Here is a 13,729-nt window from a genome sequence, read left to right as displayed (position 1 = left end):
TATCAACAACAAAACACATGTAGAATACTTGCTGGTACACTTGTGACACAAGAGTCATGTGCAGGAAAGCATACGGGCCCATAAGAATGCTGAAATAGAGTGCAATATGGCATAAGGCACTCACAATAAGGACATTGAACCGTACAAGTCCTTACTATTATTTTCTCCAAAAATAGGAAGCATTTCAGTGATACCAGGAGGTTCACAACCTCTTCCAACCGGTATTGTACTACATTGAGATGAGGGGCTTTTATATCACAAAAACAGATAACTTGAATAGTCTTTTATCTCACTGTTGATAGGAAAGGAGAAAACCTAAAGATTGTGAGTGTAAGAAATTGATACTTATGCTAACACAGTTGATATTCACAAATTTCTTGAAGTTAACATACACCATGTTTAGTGCCCCTCTTTAAACTAGGCCTGGGCAATAAACTCTGCTCCGCTAGCGGAGTTCACGGAGATTTGTTAACTACGCATTCCATTAAAAACACGGAAGTCAGACAAAAACTCCATTCCTCCTCCTAGCGGAGTTAGCTACTAACCTGCACCCACAAATGCTTTAATAAAGCAACTTTACATTCTAAAAAGCATATAACCAATTCATAAAAGTGAAGTTTTAAAAGGAAAAATATCAAGAATTGAGAGAGGTGATGATTTTGGGTTCCCCCTAACCTAGGGGGGAACCAAGCAGATGCCTTGAACACAAAGAGCATGTCACTTTGAACGATTCAGTGGCAGTCCCATCCTCTTAGGACCACCCCAAGCACAGTTATGGCAAAAATACAATCCCAACCAAAGGCCCTGCAAAGCATTATGGGACGAGATTAGCAGTGGCAGTGAATATTATAGTGTCCAATATCAAAATAATTCTACAAAGAGCTGCAGTTCAACTAGTCGTTACTAGATGTCTCTCACAAAGTTACTGTTTGTCAGTAATGACATTTGGATCCACTATCTGGCTCTAGTTCATGGGCAATGAAGTGGTGATAATTTTTTGTGATTCCAAATTGTAATCTCTTGAATAGGTCTGCAGTTAAAAGCTGCTGCATGTTTTTTATGAATGGTAGCATTTAGTGTTTTTGCATTTTTAGAGATTGCAGTTTAGGGAAGGCTATGTGGAGGGAGTTTCTTGAGTTCATAATTAAGTGAGTAGATTGTGACATGCTGATGGTGAGTGATCAGTTAATTGGTTGGTAATGTTTCAGACTGGTATTCTACTTAGGTTTCAAGGTTGGTTTAGTGTGGTAGTCTTGGTTTTTTGGAGTTTTTCATGATATCACCCTTAAGGTGTTGGGTGGCCTTTTAAGAGACACTTAGACCATTTGTGTTCATTTGCAGTGCCTCCCAGAGACATTAGTAACATCATCCACTCTAAAAAATGTCCTCATGCACCACATGTTTCCCAGTCCAAAATGTGGAAGAATCTTTTCTTGTGATGTTGGTTTCTTTTTGAAGTATTGATAAAGGAAGCAATCAAGAGCGGAAGATACATTTGTTCCCTGGTTTTACATGTATCTCTTTGCCTCTTATTTGAACTTGCACCTGAGTTTTGCTTCTAGGCGTTTGGATCATAGTCTGGATTTTACTTCTGGTTTTCACATGTCTACTTTCTTCTCCCTGATGTAAGGATAGGTTTGGTGCTTTGATGCTTCCTTCATCTCCTATCAAAAGCTACTGGATTGGCAATGAGATTGTTTACCCTTTGTGGTTTTTCCTCTCCTGAGACTCTCATAATCAGACATGTGACACCTTTCACATATACTGTTCTATGAAGAGCAGCCTGTAGGCTTCTAGAAGGCTTAACTCTTTCTTTGGATAATCAACAAGGGGATCTAACAGGTCATAACATCATCCAGTATTTGTCAGGCTATTATTCCCTTTTAAAATCCTCCTCGTATACTCTCCTTTGCAAAGTATGACTTTCTTTAAAAGTGATTTTTATCAGGGCTATCCTCTTGTCTTCTGTCATCTTGACAAATAGTGAACTTTTCTGAGAAACCTCTAAACTTTGCAGCACCTACAAATATTATTTTTGATAATATTAGTTGTATGCACGTTTAACACACTCTGAGTGGCAGATATTACTATATTGTCATCTAAACATGCCTTGCCTCCAATAGTATTTGTAATCAGAGCTCATGAGGGGACACAAATAAGTTATGAATTCCTATGATAATATCTGATTAGTTTGTTGTATATATTTCCATTCATTTTTCTGCCTCACAGAATACACTAATTCTGGCATTGGTTTGTGGTTACAGTGTTCTATTGACAAGGGGCTTTGGAAAATTACTAGGTGCTCCATGTGGATCAGACTTGCACATTGAAAGTCCTGCAACATGGCATTTTCCAAAATCAAACCTTAGAAGGACTGGACTTTCAAAAGAGCCTATGTGCTAGAAGATGACATAGGGATCTAGTATGGGGATTTGATAAAGACATTGAACATGATTGTATTCTCACCATCACTGCCTTTATTCACCATCTACCTAAACTGGTTTGTTGATTTTTCATAGTATTTTAACCTGAGTTCTCATGTAAACAAACCTCCAATAGTGAATGCACCAGCTAGGCACTACCAGTAGACCACTTCAATGCTTTAGAAATCCTTTTGGCCAGCTCCATGCAATTATTGGCTGTCACTTACATGCTGGTCACTTCGCCATATAAGAATCATTTTCTTTTTCAGAATTTAATTACATAACTTTCATCGTTCTAACCTCACTCAGTATAGCATGAGCAATTTTGATCAGCCAAATGTTGCTACTTAATTACTTTATGACTGTCCCAAGCCAGCCTGCCTGGTGTTGAAAAACAGCTAGGGATCATTCTGCTGAGAGTGCCTTACCTGAACGATGGTGATACATTTTGCTTTCTTTTTATTTATTCCGTGTTTTATATAGCGTAGTCATGACCCAATCAGAGCGCTTCACAATGCCATAATGAAGAACTTTCGATGGCCGGTTTGGCACAAACCTTTAAGCAAACATTAACAAACATAAAAAAATCAGATGCAAACATTAACAAATGAAGCAATTTGTGCTTACTATAACATGTATACATGTCCTAACGATTACTAGAGATCTATCTGTGTTAACATAGTCTGTGATCTAAAAGGTATAATAACAGTGTCTGGTCTTTTGTTACTTATGGTAGGCACTTGCTCATTAGAAAGGTCTTAGCTTCTTTTTTGAAAACTGTTGTGGACGAGATCTTTCTGATGCTCTGGGGGAGTGAGTTCCAGATTCTTGGAGCCACGCCAGAGAATGCTGTATAATAAGTTATCTGCTTACGGAAGAGGGCAGGTTTCAGTAATAGGTCTCTATTGCTCCGAGAGCATCTGCTGCCTCCTGTCAATGTGGTGTTTTGTAGTGTATTGCTTTGTGTGTGATACATGCCATCTTTAGCTAGATTCTTGCTTCATAAGCAAGCCAGTTAAGTGCTTTCAGGTGTGGGGTGATGTGGTCACACTTTCTGAAGCCTGTTATGAGTCTTGTGGCCACATTGAGACAGGTTTTTAGTGGAGCTTTTCAAATCTTGGGTAGTCCTGATAAAGTTGTGCATCTGTACTCAATCCTCGAGATTACCAGTGCCTGGACTGCCGTTTTGAGATCTGTTGTAGAAATTAATGGTTTTCTAAGATAGCTCAGATGGAAGCAGGCAGTTTTAATCATCGTGCTAATGTGAGATTGCATGTCCAGGTTCTTATCTAGCGTGATACCAAGAGACTTGGTTGAGTCAACTATCTTTGGAGTACAGTTTAGCACAGTGATCAAATTGGTTCATTCCATCATCCTAGCTCAGCTTTTCTGGGGTGAAATCAGAAGGAATTCTATTTTATGCCTGTTAAGCTTGAGATGATTATTAGTTAGCCATTGAACGGTCCTCTTCAATGCCAGGTTCATGATGGTAATCTCTTCCAATGAAGTCATCTTGATATATATCTGTGTGTCACCTGCATACATTTGAAAGGATATGTTTGCCTGCTGTCAAATGTCTGTTAGAGGTTCTACATAAAGATTGAATAGATATGGGGATAGTGTTGATCTGTGGAACTCCAATAAGATTAGGGGTTGATGCTGATAGTATTTGGTTCACCTTGAATCTTTGCGATCTGTTCTTTGGGAAGGATCTAAACCATTCTAGGACCGTGCCTGATAGTCCCATCCTTTCCTCCAGCCGGTCTAGAATTTTGACATGGTTTACTGTGTCAAATGCGGACGAGAGGTCGAGTAGTACTAGGAGACAAGTTTCATTGCGGTCTAAGGCAAGAAGAGCGTCATCCAGTATGTGAAGAACTGCTGTTTCCGTCCTGTGATTTGGTCTGAACCTTGATTGGCAATCGTTCCGAAGCTTCAATTCAGAAATGTGTTGGCTCAATATTTGTTGATTCATGAAAGGGGGTGGTGATGGACAGAGCATCTGAATAAAGCAGAACACTCATACCCCGTCAAAATATCAGGGCTTGATCCATCACCGTTTTTTAGCTCACTGCACCATCCCAGTTCAGAACCTGGCTATATGCAAATTAGTCTGTCCCTGGCCCAGTGCATCATGGGAACAGGGCAGACCAAACTACCAAGCCAATTCTTTACTGGAAAGGAAACAAGCTTCCGGGGACCGGTTTCTGGCATTGCAGCCGTCTTCGGCCCGGCTTGCTTGAATCCTGATGGTGCAGTGAGCAAGGGACTTATGTCTGAGCATACCCTGCCACTCCTATAGTGGCCAAAACGATTCATGAAAGGTGGTGGTGATGGACAGAGCATCTGAATTAAGCAGAACACTCATACCTCGTCAAAGGATCAGGGCTTGATCCATCACCGTTTTTTAGCTCACTGCACCATCCCAGTTCAGAACCTGGCTATATGCAAATTAGTCTGTCCCTGGCCCAGTGCATCATGGGAACAGGGCAGACCAAACTACCAAGCCAATTCTTTACTGGAAAGGAAACAAGCTTCCGGGGACCGGTTTCTGGCATTGCAGCCGTCTTCGGCCCGGCTTGCTTGAATCCTGATGGTGAGCAAATTGACCTGACTATCATTGTGGTCTTCCCAGTGAAGATTGAAGTCCCCTAAGAAAATGTCGCTGGAGTGAGGAGCAGAGTTTGCTGTGATGATTTCTATCAGCTGGCCTGTGAATATGGTGTTTTTGACTGAGGGATGGTAAAATGCTTATAGTGTGCAAAGTTGATTATCTGTGGATCTTAACCCCTTCGCCGCAGGGCTAATTCCCCCGCAGTGCTGGAGGGAGGAGGGCCGCGCGCGGCGCCGCGGTGCTCGTGACGAGCTCAACTTGTCATGCTGCACAGTGGCGCTGTGCTCATGACGAGCTGAGCTCGTCATGACCTTGCCTATTTCAATGGAACGCCCAGCACAGCAGGGGAATTATACCCGCGTGGGCGTTCCGCGGAGGGCATGACGAGCTCAGCTCGTCATGAGCACAGCGCCACTCTGCCTCATGACGAGATGAGCTCGTCATGAGCCCTCAAGAGGCTAAGGTTAGCCCGCGGTATTCACATGATTCAAGGGGGTCTGAGTGTACTTTCGTGATTGCGATGTCTATGTTAACAGGCGATGCCTCCTCCCATTTTCTTAATTCTGTCAAGTCTCACAAGGATTCCGTTGGCCATGATTCTGTTAGGATGGTTACGTTGATTTCCTGGTTTAAGATAAAGTCGGCTATATCTGTGGCTGTGGCATGTTTCCTTGCTGAGCGGCAGTTTATTAGTAGGCATGAGACAGGTTTCTGTGGGATGTCACTTACTGAATCTAGCTTCTCGGGGATTAAAGTCATTTTTTTCAGGTTATTGAGGTTTGGTTGCCTGTGGTTCATCCATGAGGTTCTATTTGCGTTTATTGGGACTGATTTCATTTTTTGTTCCTCTACTTTATGGGGAGGATTGGGCGATGACTCATAGGATGGCAATAGTATCTGTATCTCAATATCTGTGAGGTATTTAAGTTGATTGCAAGGTCGGAATAGTCTGTTTGTCAAGGATATTACTGTGGTGTTTAGTTTGCTGGGTGGTGCGTATAATTTCTGAAAAAGTCTTCATATCTTTGATAGCGAGTTGCAAAGCCCTGTATGTCTTGTTCAATTTGGAACTGAGGGTATCTAACTCCAGTCGTGAGGGAGGAGAGATGAGCGGTTGTTTATTTATTTATTTATTTTTAATATTTATAGAGCGCTACATTTACCCGTGGGCGTCTTGGCGCGAGGTTGGGGTGAGCCTGCAGGTGTGTGTAATTGAGTGCTGGGTAAGTCTAATTTCTGGTGATTGTTGCTACAATCTGACCTTACTGTAGATAGAATCCTATTCGTTAACGGTATGCCGAGATTGTTAGTTTCATCTTTAGAGACTTATGATAGAATATCCTCAAATGTTTAAGAGTTTCACAGTAGTCCTTAAGAATTGACTGTGCTATTTATTTTGCATAAGATATGGGTAGAGAAAATAGGTATATCTAGCGTGTCACAGGTACAAGCTGCAGCCTGCGACTCAAGTTCCACATTCATCAGAACATGACTCTAGCACTTGTTATATTCAAACTAGAAGATATTCTAAAGAATGGTACAGGAAGCTATATGACCTTTTTACTTTCTCACAATTAGAACCTCTCTTTGCTTTCAGAAATGTCCATCAAAATGTGGAAATTGCTAGCGGGAGCACTGACTCACCATTGATTACAACCTCAATCTTTGTAATTAAAATGCAGTGATAATACACCCTATCTTAAAGTGACTCTTCTTATTGTGTCCTTCAGTTGGCGAACGTGATCCCTGTCTTGGTCCATGTCCCTGGAGTGGGGCAGAAATTGTTCAGAGCTCAGGAAAATCTCTTTGACTTCTTGAGGGGCATCATCGCAGAGCATAAGGCGAGCTGGGACCCAAATTTGAAGAGGGACTTTATTGATGCCTTTTTGGAAGAAGTGGAGAAGGTAAGGGGGAACCCAGACATTATATGATACTGCAGTGGCGTAGTGCCATTTCACATATTTACAAGGTGGCACTAAGCCACTTAACGTGGCTTAACGTCACCTTGTAAATATGCCACTTTCCGCCGCAGTCTGATGAGGCAAACGGGTGGGCATTGGGTGTTGCAGTGGGTGTTTCACTGCAACACCTATTGCTTTTTGATGCTGCCCCAGATTTACAAGGCTGGGGCAGTGCAAAAACCTGGTCTTAGGATAGCGATACGAGGAGGAATAATGAATTTCTTGTTTTTGCTCTTTGCATGTGTTGCATTCTGCAGCACACATAGAAAGAGAAATTCACCATTATTGATTGTTTATGTGCAGGAAGGTGTCCGTTCCTGCATATAAACAATCACCCCTGCAGTGCAGGCACTCTTACAACATAGCACAAGAGTGCCTGTGCCTGGGGCTAGGCAGCTTTTTTAGTGCCAGAGCTAGGGGAAACACCCGGGTGCACCGTATTTTTGTAAATACGGCTCATCCCTGCATTTAAAAAATGTCAGAGCACGGCGTTGCCAAATTTTGCGTATTACCTCCACTGACATCTTTTTGTAAATATGCCCCTTTGTGTAATGTTGGTTGCTTGCAGCACCCTCCTTATTATGATAGCATTGGTTCCTAAGAGGCGAACCTGAGAGTAGAAGGCATGGATGGGAGGAGAATTCTGCAATCTGGTCAGTCTCTTTCCAAGATACATCCCAGATAACAACTTGAAGTAGTAAATTTAAATTAGGATGCGTAATATCTGTAGAAGAACATATACCCAAGCCTTTTTTTCATTAAGGACTACTGGCTTTGTAGCACAGATTCTTTTGAGTGTGTCGTGACTGTCACAGTTTTCTTAATGTCAGACCCCAGCAGCAACCTGGTTGTACCAAACTGCAAGGCTGTAAAAGTGTCTATGTTTGTTGTGTGGTCACCGGGGTACGAACCCAGTGGTCTTGACCCAACAAGGTCTTTGGACTTGCTTATTAATTTGTGAATTTTATGGAGTGGGCAGGGCAGACAGCTCTGTTTGCTTTCCATCAGGACCTCTGTTGTGCAATAAGTACCAGCAGTAGCCACATTTCCCAGCATTGATAAGATTGGCACTTCTTTTTCTGTCGCGCGTTACTGATTCTCTCCATCATGTAAGGTAAATCATTGTTTATAATAACAATACACTCTGATTGAACTCTGTCGTTATTAATGTCCTTCCAGGTCAAAGGTGACCCCCAAAGCAGTTTCAGTGAGCTCAATCTCCTCGTAACAGTGAGTGACATGTTTTCAGCAGGCACAGAGACCACTTCCACAACTCTACGCTATGGGCTGTTGTACATGATGCTCTACCCAGATATTCAAAGTAAGTGCCATATTTGCTTTTGGTTATTCATGGAACAAAAGGGCTAAATGATCTTAGCTCCCATCAGGGCTCTATCTCTCCTCTTACAAAATAACATTATTGATGAAAAAACTAATATCACAACTTACCAACAGTCTTCCTGAATTGACTTGTGACCATCTGACCCTCTTAATTTTCTCCCCCCAAATTTTATGATAGGCTGCTATGTACTTATCGCTCCTGGTTGTTGTTTTTTTGATGTGACTATATGTAACGACCAACTGGAACTCTCAACTGCAAAACGAATGTACCTGTATTTGTAGAAAAATAATAAAAATACAAAGGACATCACTCATCAAAAAACAAATGAGGCTTCTAACAGTCAAACTCAAGGAGCAATTACTCCATTTGCCCAATCATTTCATTTTATTACAAATATGTTTATTCACGTAGTTAAAATATGGCAAAACTTGTATTCATGAAATGTTAAAAGGCATATATTTATAGGCAGTGGCGTAACAAAAAGCAATGCCCCCGCCCCCTGCAGAATGTGATGAAGGACCCCGAGTTTCACATGCCTCGCAGATATTCTTTGGCCTTGGACTGAATCGGTCCCCCTTTGAAGGGTTGTTTTCTAAGAAAACGAAAAACTGTATTGTGTGCAATTCCATTTATATATAGCGCGTATTGCACATGAGGAGCGGTAGCAAGCACTATACAAATACAATGAAGGGGAGATCTGTTTTCTTTTTAAATGGGTTTGCAGCGGCTCAGTGTCCTCCAGGCACTCCAGACTTTTCTGTCAATTGCATTGCATCTAGCACTGTATTGGTGCGGAGGGGACTTGTGTTTTTTTTTGTAAATCAAATGCAAGTAGTGGCTAAAAAAAATACGAACCTGAAAGTGGTATTGGCCCCTAGGGTTATGGGCAGTACTGTTTCTGTGGTTGCTGGTGCATGGCACTTATTAACAGGGTAACTGGAATTATGCGACAGGGGGTTACCACATTATGTGGCAGGGTTGACTAAGTTGTGCAGCAAGAATAAGGATACTATGCAGTGTAATGACACCGCACATTTTGTGATAGTACTACTTCATTAGTTTGTCATTTTTACACATCTGAGCTAAGATTTGACTTCACTAATACTAGATTACCAGCCAAATACAGGAATAAACAGCTAATGATGGAAAGTCAATCTTTGCGTAAGATCTTCCACTGTGCAGCAACACATGTTGCTGCATTTTCAGTAACCTTTGATCCTTTCTAGCTGGAAACACATTTTACTACTAAAAGTATCAATATGTGGCTAATGCATACCCACAATGATGCAGAAAAAGGCTGGGGTCCCAGAACTGCATAATTGCAGTGATACTACTTATTAGTGGGAACAGGGCCTATTAAAAAATGGTCTCACAAGCAGCAGTCCACATCCTTGGAGTAAAATATACCTGGCTTTCTGATCTATCTCAGAAGCAAGGCCAGCTAAGACTCAAGCACTGCTTTTGCTTGGGAGACTGTCATGAAGTATTGGCTTCAGGGTGATGGCTTGACAATAACACCATATCATACAGTTACTAAAACAGTCAATACATAGGCAGCAGCTCAGAGCAGGCCGTCACTATGCTCCTCTTCCTCAAATATGCTATTTGGCTACGTTTGGTATGAGCAGGACACTGACACACACTACAGAAGGGACACAAATGAGGTGCACTATTCTATTATGTCTTGTTGAGGACTACTGGGTGCTAGCCTTTCATATTCCCCTTCACAGAAGGCACTTGTGTGCCTGTCACACTGTGGTTTTGGTGGACGGACACACTACAGACTGAAGAGGTGAATTAACTTGGCACTATGCATGGACAACAGCTGGCACTGCGCCTACTGACGCATTCAGACAGCTCTGCAATCGTTGGATCTACCTTTAGGTCATCTTTCCCATCTCTGCAAGTGACAGCTGGTGCTTGGAAAACCTTGAGATGAAAGAAGAAGGAAAATGCCATGCTCTAGATCTGAGGCACACATACATTTCAAAGACTCACTTGAAATTCATATTGGCTGTGCAGGTGCTGGGCCTTGCTGCTATCCCTCAGACTGATCCATATTTGCAGTCAGCTGGTGCCTGCTTAAACTTCTAAAACTCTATGCCAAGTGCATATCATTTAAGTCTACTTCTCTGTTTCTGTGGGAACACATTCATGTGCTCATTGGGACATCCGCCAACAAACATCTTCTTGTTCCTTGGAAACATTTATATATTTTGCGGCTTATGTTGCTTTTGCTAAAAAAAGACCTTCCAGTAGGACTAGAATGCCTCTAGGCGAGATTTCTCAACATGGGTGGTTGTGGCAGGTCATGACCGTTCGCATTGAGAAATCTACATCTTTACCACACATTCCTTTACCATGCATATTGTTGCAACAACATGCCTTAGGGAAGCACTGGACTTTGGAGTGGTATAATTTACTATTCCAACTACAGTCTGTGCAACAGTAGGGAAAGTGTTGGAGTTTAAAGTACAATGCCGCTTTACCTAAGATATTTTGTTTAATCTATATGCGTGATACAGGAGCGTGTGGAAAGACGCATTCGTTGTAATGCCTTCGTTGTAATGACTGTGCATGGTTCGCACCACGTTGTAAATGCTGTTTTCCCATTTTGACAATTTGATGAAGAGAGGAAAAACACTGTATGATCGAAATCATGAACGCGGTGCACAGTGCAACATTTAAGAACCACATTTTATGAAGCCAGAATTCAGCTTAAACTGGCATGTACTACCCACAAAGCGCTCCACTACAAAACACCAAGGTACTTAGCTCAAAAAATTGAGCTCTCAGGGGGAAGCAGACCAGCTAGGAGTGTCAGAGAGCTGTTTCTGAAACCACGCATCTTTCGGAAGAAGAAACTGCATGACAGAGCTTTCTCCGGAGCAGCCCCTAGAATCTGGAACTCACTCCCTCCTAACATTAGAAAAATTCCACAGACAGCAACCTTCAAGAAGGAAGCAAAGATCTTCCTAATGAACAATTTCCTACCTTAGGCTAGACTGTTCATTATCAGCATCGTGAATAATACACAAATGTCGACAGTGAATTGTTTCTGATGTAGAATTCACAGAAAGCACATCAGAACAATTTGTATAGAAATACTGTTACACCTTTTTCTTTAATCAGTTCCTAGAATTTATTTTTCTGCTTTTGCTGAAACTTCTAAGAAAGTCATGTACCGGAATATTATATATATTAATGCTGCTACCCCCACTGTATTCCAAATGTACCTCATGTAACTGTGAAGTGCTCTGATACCCAAGGGTCACGTCCGCACTATATAAAACTCTACAAATAAAAATAAATAAAATGTTATTTGCAATCAGACTAAGACCCAATATTAGAATTGTGGTCTACTTATATTAATATAAGCACATAATTGATTAAATACTGAAGGCCATTTTAACTCTCAGTGCACAGTGAAATTATATAGCTTGTTTAAAATGTGCAGTGTATGACTTTGTAAATAAATCTCACACCCTGCCTAGCCAACTTTAAAATGCTTCGTTATGGAAACACAGGAAATTAACATTACATGCATATTAATTTAACACAATTTTTATTAATTCTAAATTCACGCTCATGCACCCACACTTTCTTATTGTGTCAGGATCTTGGAAGAAAACTTATAGTCCCCAGTAAGCATAAGCTAAAGCAAACGTTCTTTAAAGTATAGCTAATGCCAAAAATATTCAGGGGCAAATGACTCAACAGATTAAATTTCACAGTTTGTATTAAAAATTGAATTCTCTGTTTACAGTCACTTTAGTCACTTACCAAATTTAATGCATATCAACTGAAGTTGTCGTCTATTTTACTTAGTGTCTCTCTCTGTCTAGGAAGAGTCCAGGAAGAAATTGATCGGGTGATCGGAAGTGAGAGGAAACCTACAATGGATGACCGAGCCAACATGCCTTATACCAATGCTGTCATCCATGAAATTCAGCGATATAGTGATATTCTTCCCCTCTCTGTACCGCACATGACATCAAGAGACACAGAGGTTAATGGCTTCTTTATACCAAAGGTAATTCTAGTTATAATTTCAATCCAGAAACCTACTTTTAAGAGAGTCCAGTTCTCTTCAGATATCTTTCCTCAAGGACAGGCATCTATTTTAATGGTAAATCAAAAGACATGGTTAGCCATTGATGGTCTTTGTTGCTCATTAGCAGTATACACATAAAAATCTCTGAATGCCTGTTAGAAATAGGGGTTTCTAGCTAGCAGTGGCTTGCACCTTGTCCAAGTAGGGACCCTTCCTTCTAGTCGGGGTAAAGAAGTTACTCACCCAGGAAAAGCCCCGCTCACCCCCTGAGTAGCTTGGCAGGACCAGTCAGGCGTATCCCAGATGCAATGTGTAAAGTATTTCTACATAAAAACACAGTAACACAGTGACAACACAACAAATAAACACCACACCAGTTTAGAAAAATAACCAATCTTAATCTAAACCAAACAAGACCGAAACAACAAAAATCCAACCTACACAAATCAAGATATTACTTTTAAAGGTTTAAAACAGTTCAATCAATATACTTTTTTGCATAAAGGACCTGGGATGCGTAAAAATAAAAGACGAAAACAGGTGCAGGAAAGGTGAAGTGCCGGAAAGCAAGGTGATGCGTTGGTTCCTTACATTCAGGGAAGGTAATGCGTCAGTTCCTTGCTCCCAGAGGCGGTGATGCGTTGGTTCCTTACTGTTATGCTGGGGAGGTGATGCATCAGTTCCTTACTGTGAGAGGAGGTGATGTGTCGATTTCTTATTGTGCTAGAGGTGATGCATAATTTTTCTACTGCGTGGGGAGGTGATGTGTAATTTTTCCAGACACCCATCCTCGGTTCCTTACTGACACGCAGCATCGATGTTGACTTGGCACACAGGTGCAAAAAGTAGAAAGTCGGAATGCTCTGGGGTTGATGCGGCGGAGGTGAAACAGGCACTGCACCTATTTTCCCACCCTTGAACAGGCACTGCATCGATCCTTCGGCCACAGCATGGTGATGCGTTGTTTTTTTTTACCACACAGCAAGCTTGTGGTGGGAAAAAACAGGCGCAGCAGGTCGCTGTGAGGATTTTCCTCGTTTTTCTGCCTCCAATGTCCCAGAATTGATTGGAATTGACACCTTCTGGCAGGTCAGAACTCCCAGCAGAGGACTTCAGGGGCTGCAGGTTAAGTGTTTGATGGCCCTAAGACTTCCAACAGGAGGCAAGCACGCACATGCCCTTGGAGAACCTTGATAAGCAGGATACAAAGCAAAGTCCAGTCTTTGTATTTTTCCAAGACAGAGGCAGCAAATAGTAGGCTAGCACAACACAGCAACAAGCAGAGTGGCGGTTCCCCTCATACGGCTTCTCCAACTCTTCTTCTTGGCAGAATAT

The 13,729-nt window shown here is 41.6% G+C and overlaps 1 protein-coding gene across 2 annotated transcripts in view; it reads left to right on the top strand.

Annotated features, from left to right (window-relative positions):
• Positions 1-13,729, top strand: part of LOC144753555 (cytochrome P450 2D6-like) — a 294,974-nt gene that overhangs the window by 172,394 nt on the left and 108,851 nt on the right. For both annotated transcript variants that reach the window (XM_078641207.1, XM_078641214.1), the window contains exons 5-7: positions 6,768-6,941; positions 8,178-8,319; positions 12,186-12,373. In XM_078641207.1, the coding sequence (XP_078497333.1) occupies positions 6,768-6,941; positions 8,178-8,319; positions 12,186-12,373 (504 nt within the window). The remainder of the gene's footprint in view (positions 1-6,767; positions 6,942-8,177; positions 8,320-12,185; positions 12,374-13,729) is intronic.

The sequence above is a fragment of the Lissotriton helveticus genome, chromosome 1_1 (assembly GCF_964261635.1).
Source record: "Lissotriton helveticus chromosome 1_1, aLisHel1.1, whole genome shotgun sequence".
Taxonomy (NCBI): Eukaryota; Metazoa; Chordata; class Amphibia; order Caudata; family Salamandridae; genus Lissotriton; species Lissotriton helveticus.
This window is presented reverse-complemented; position numbering and strand designations above follow the sequence as displayed.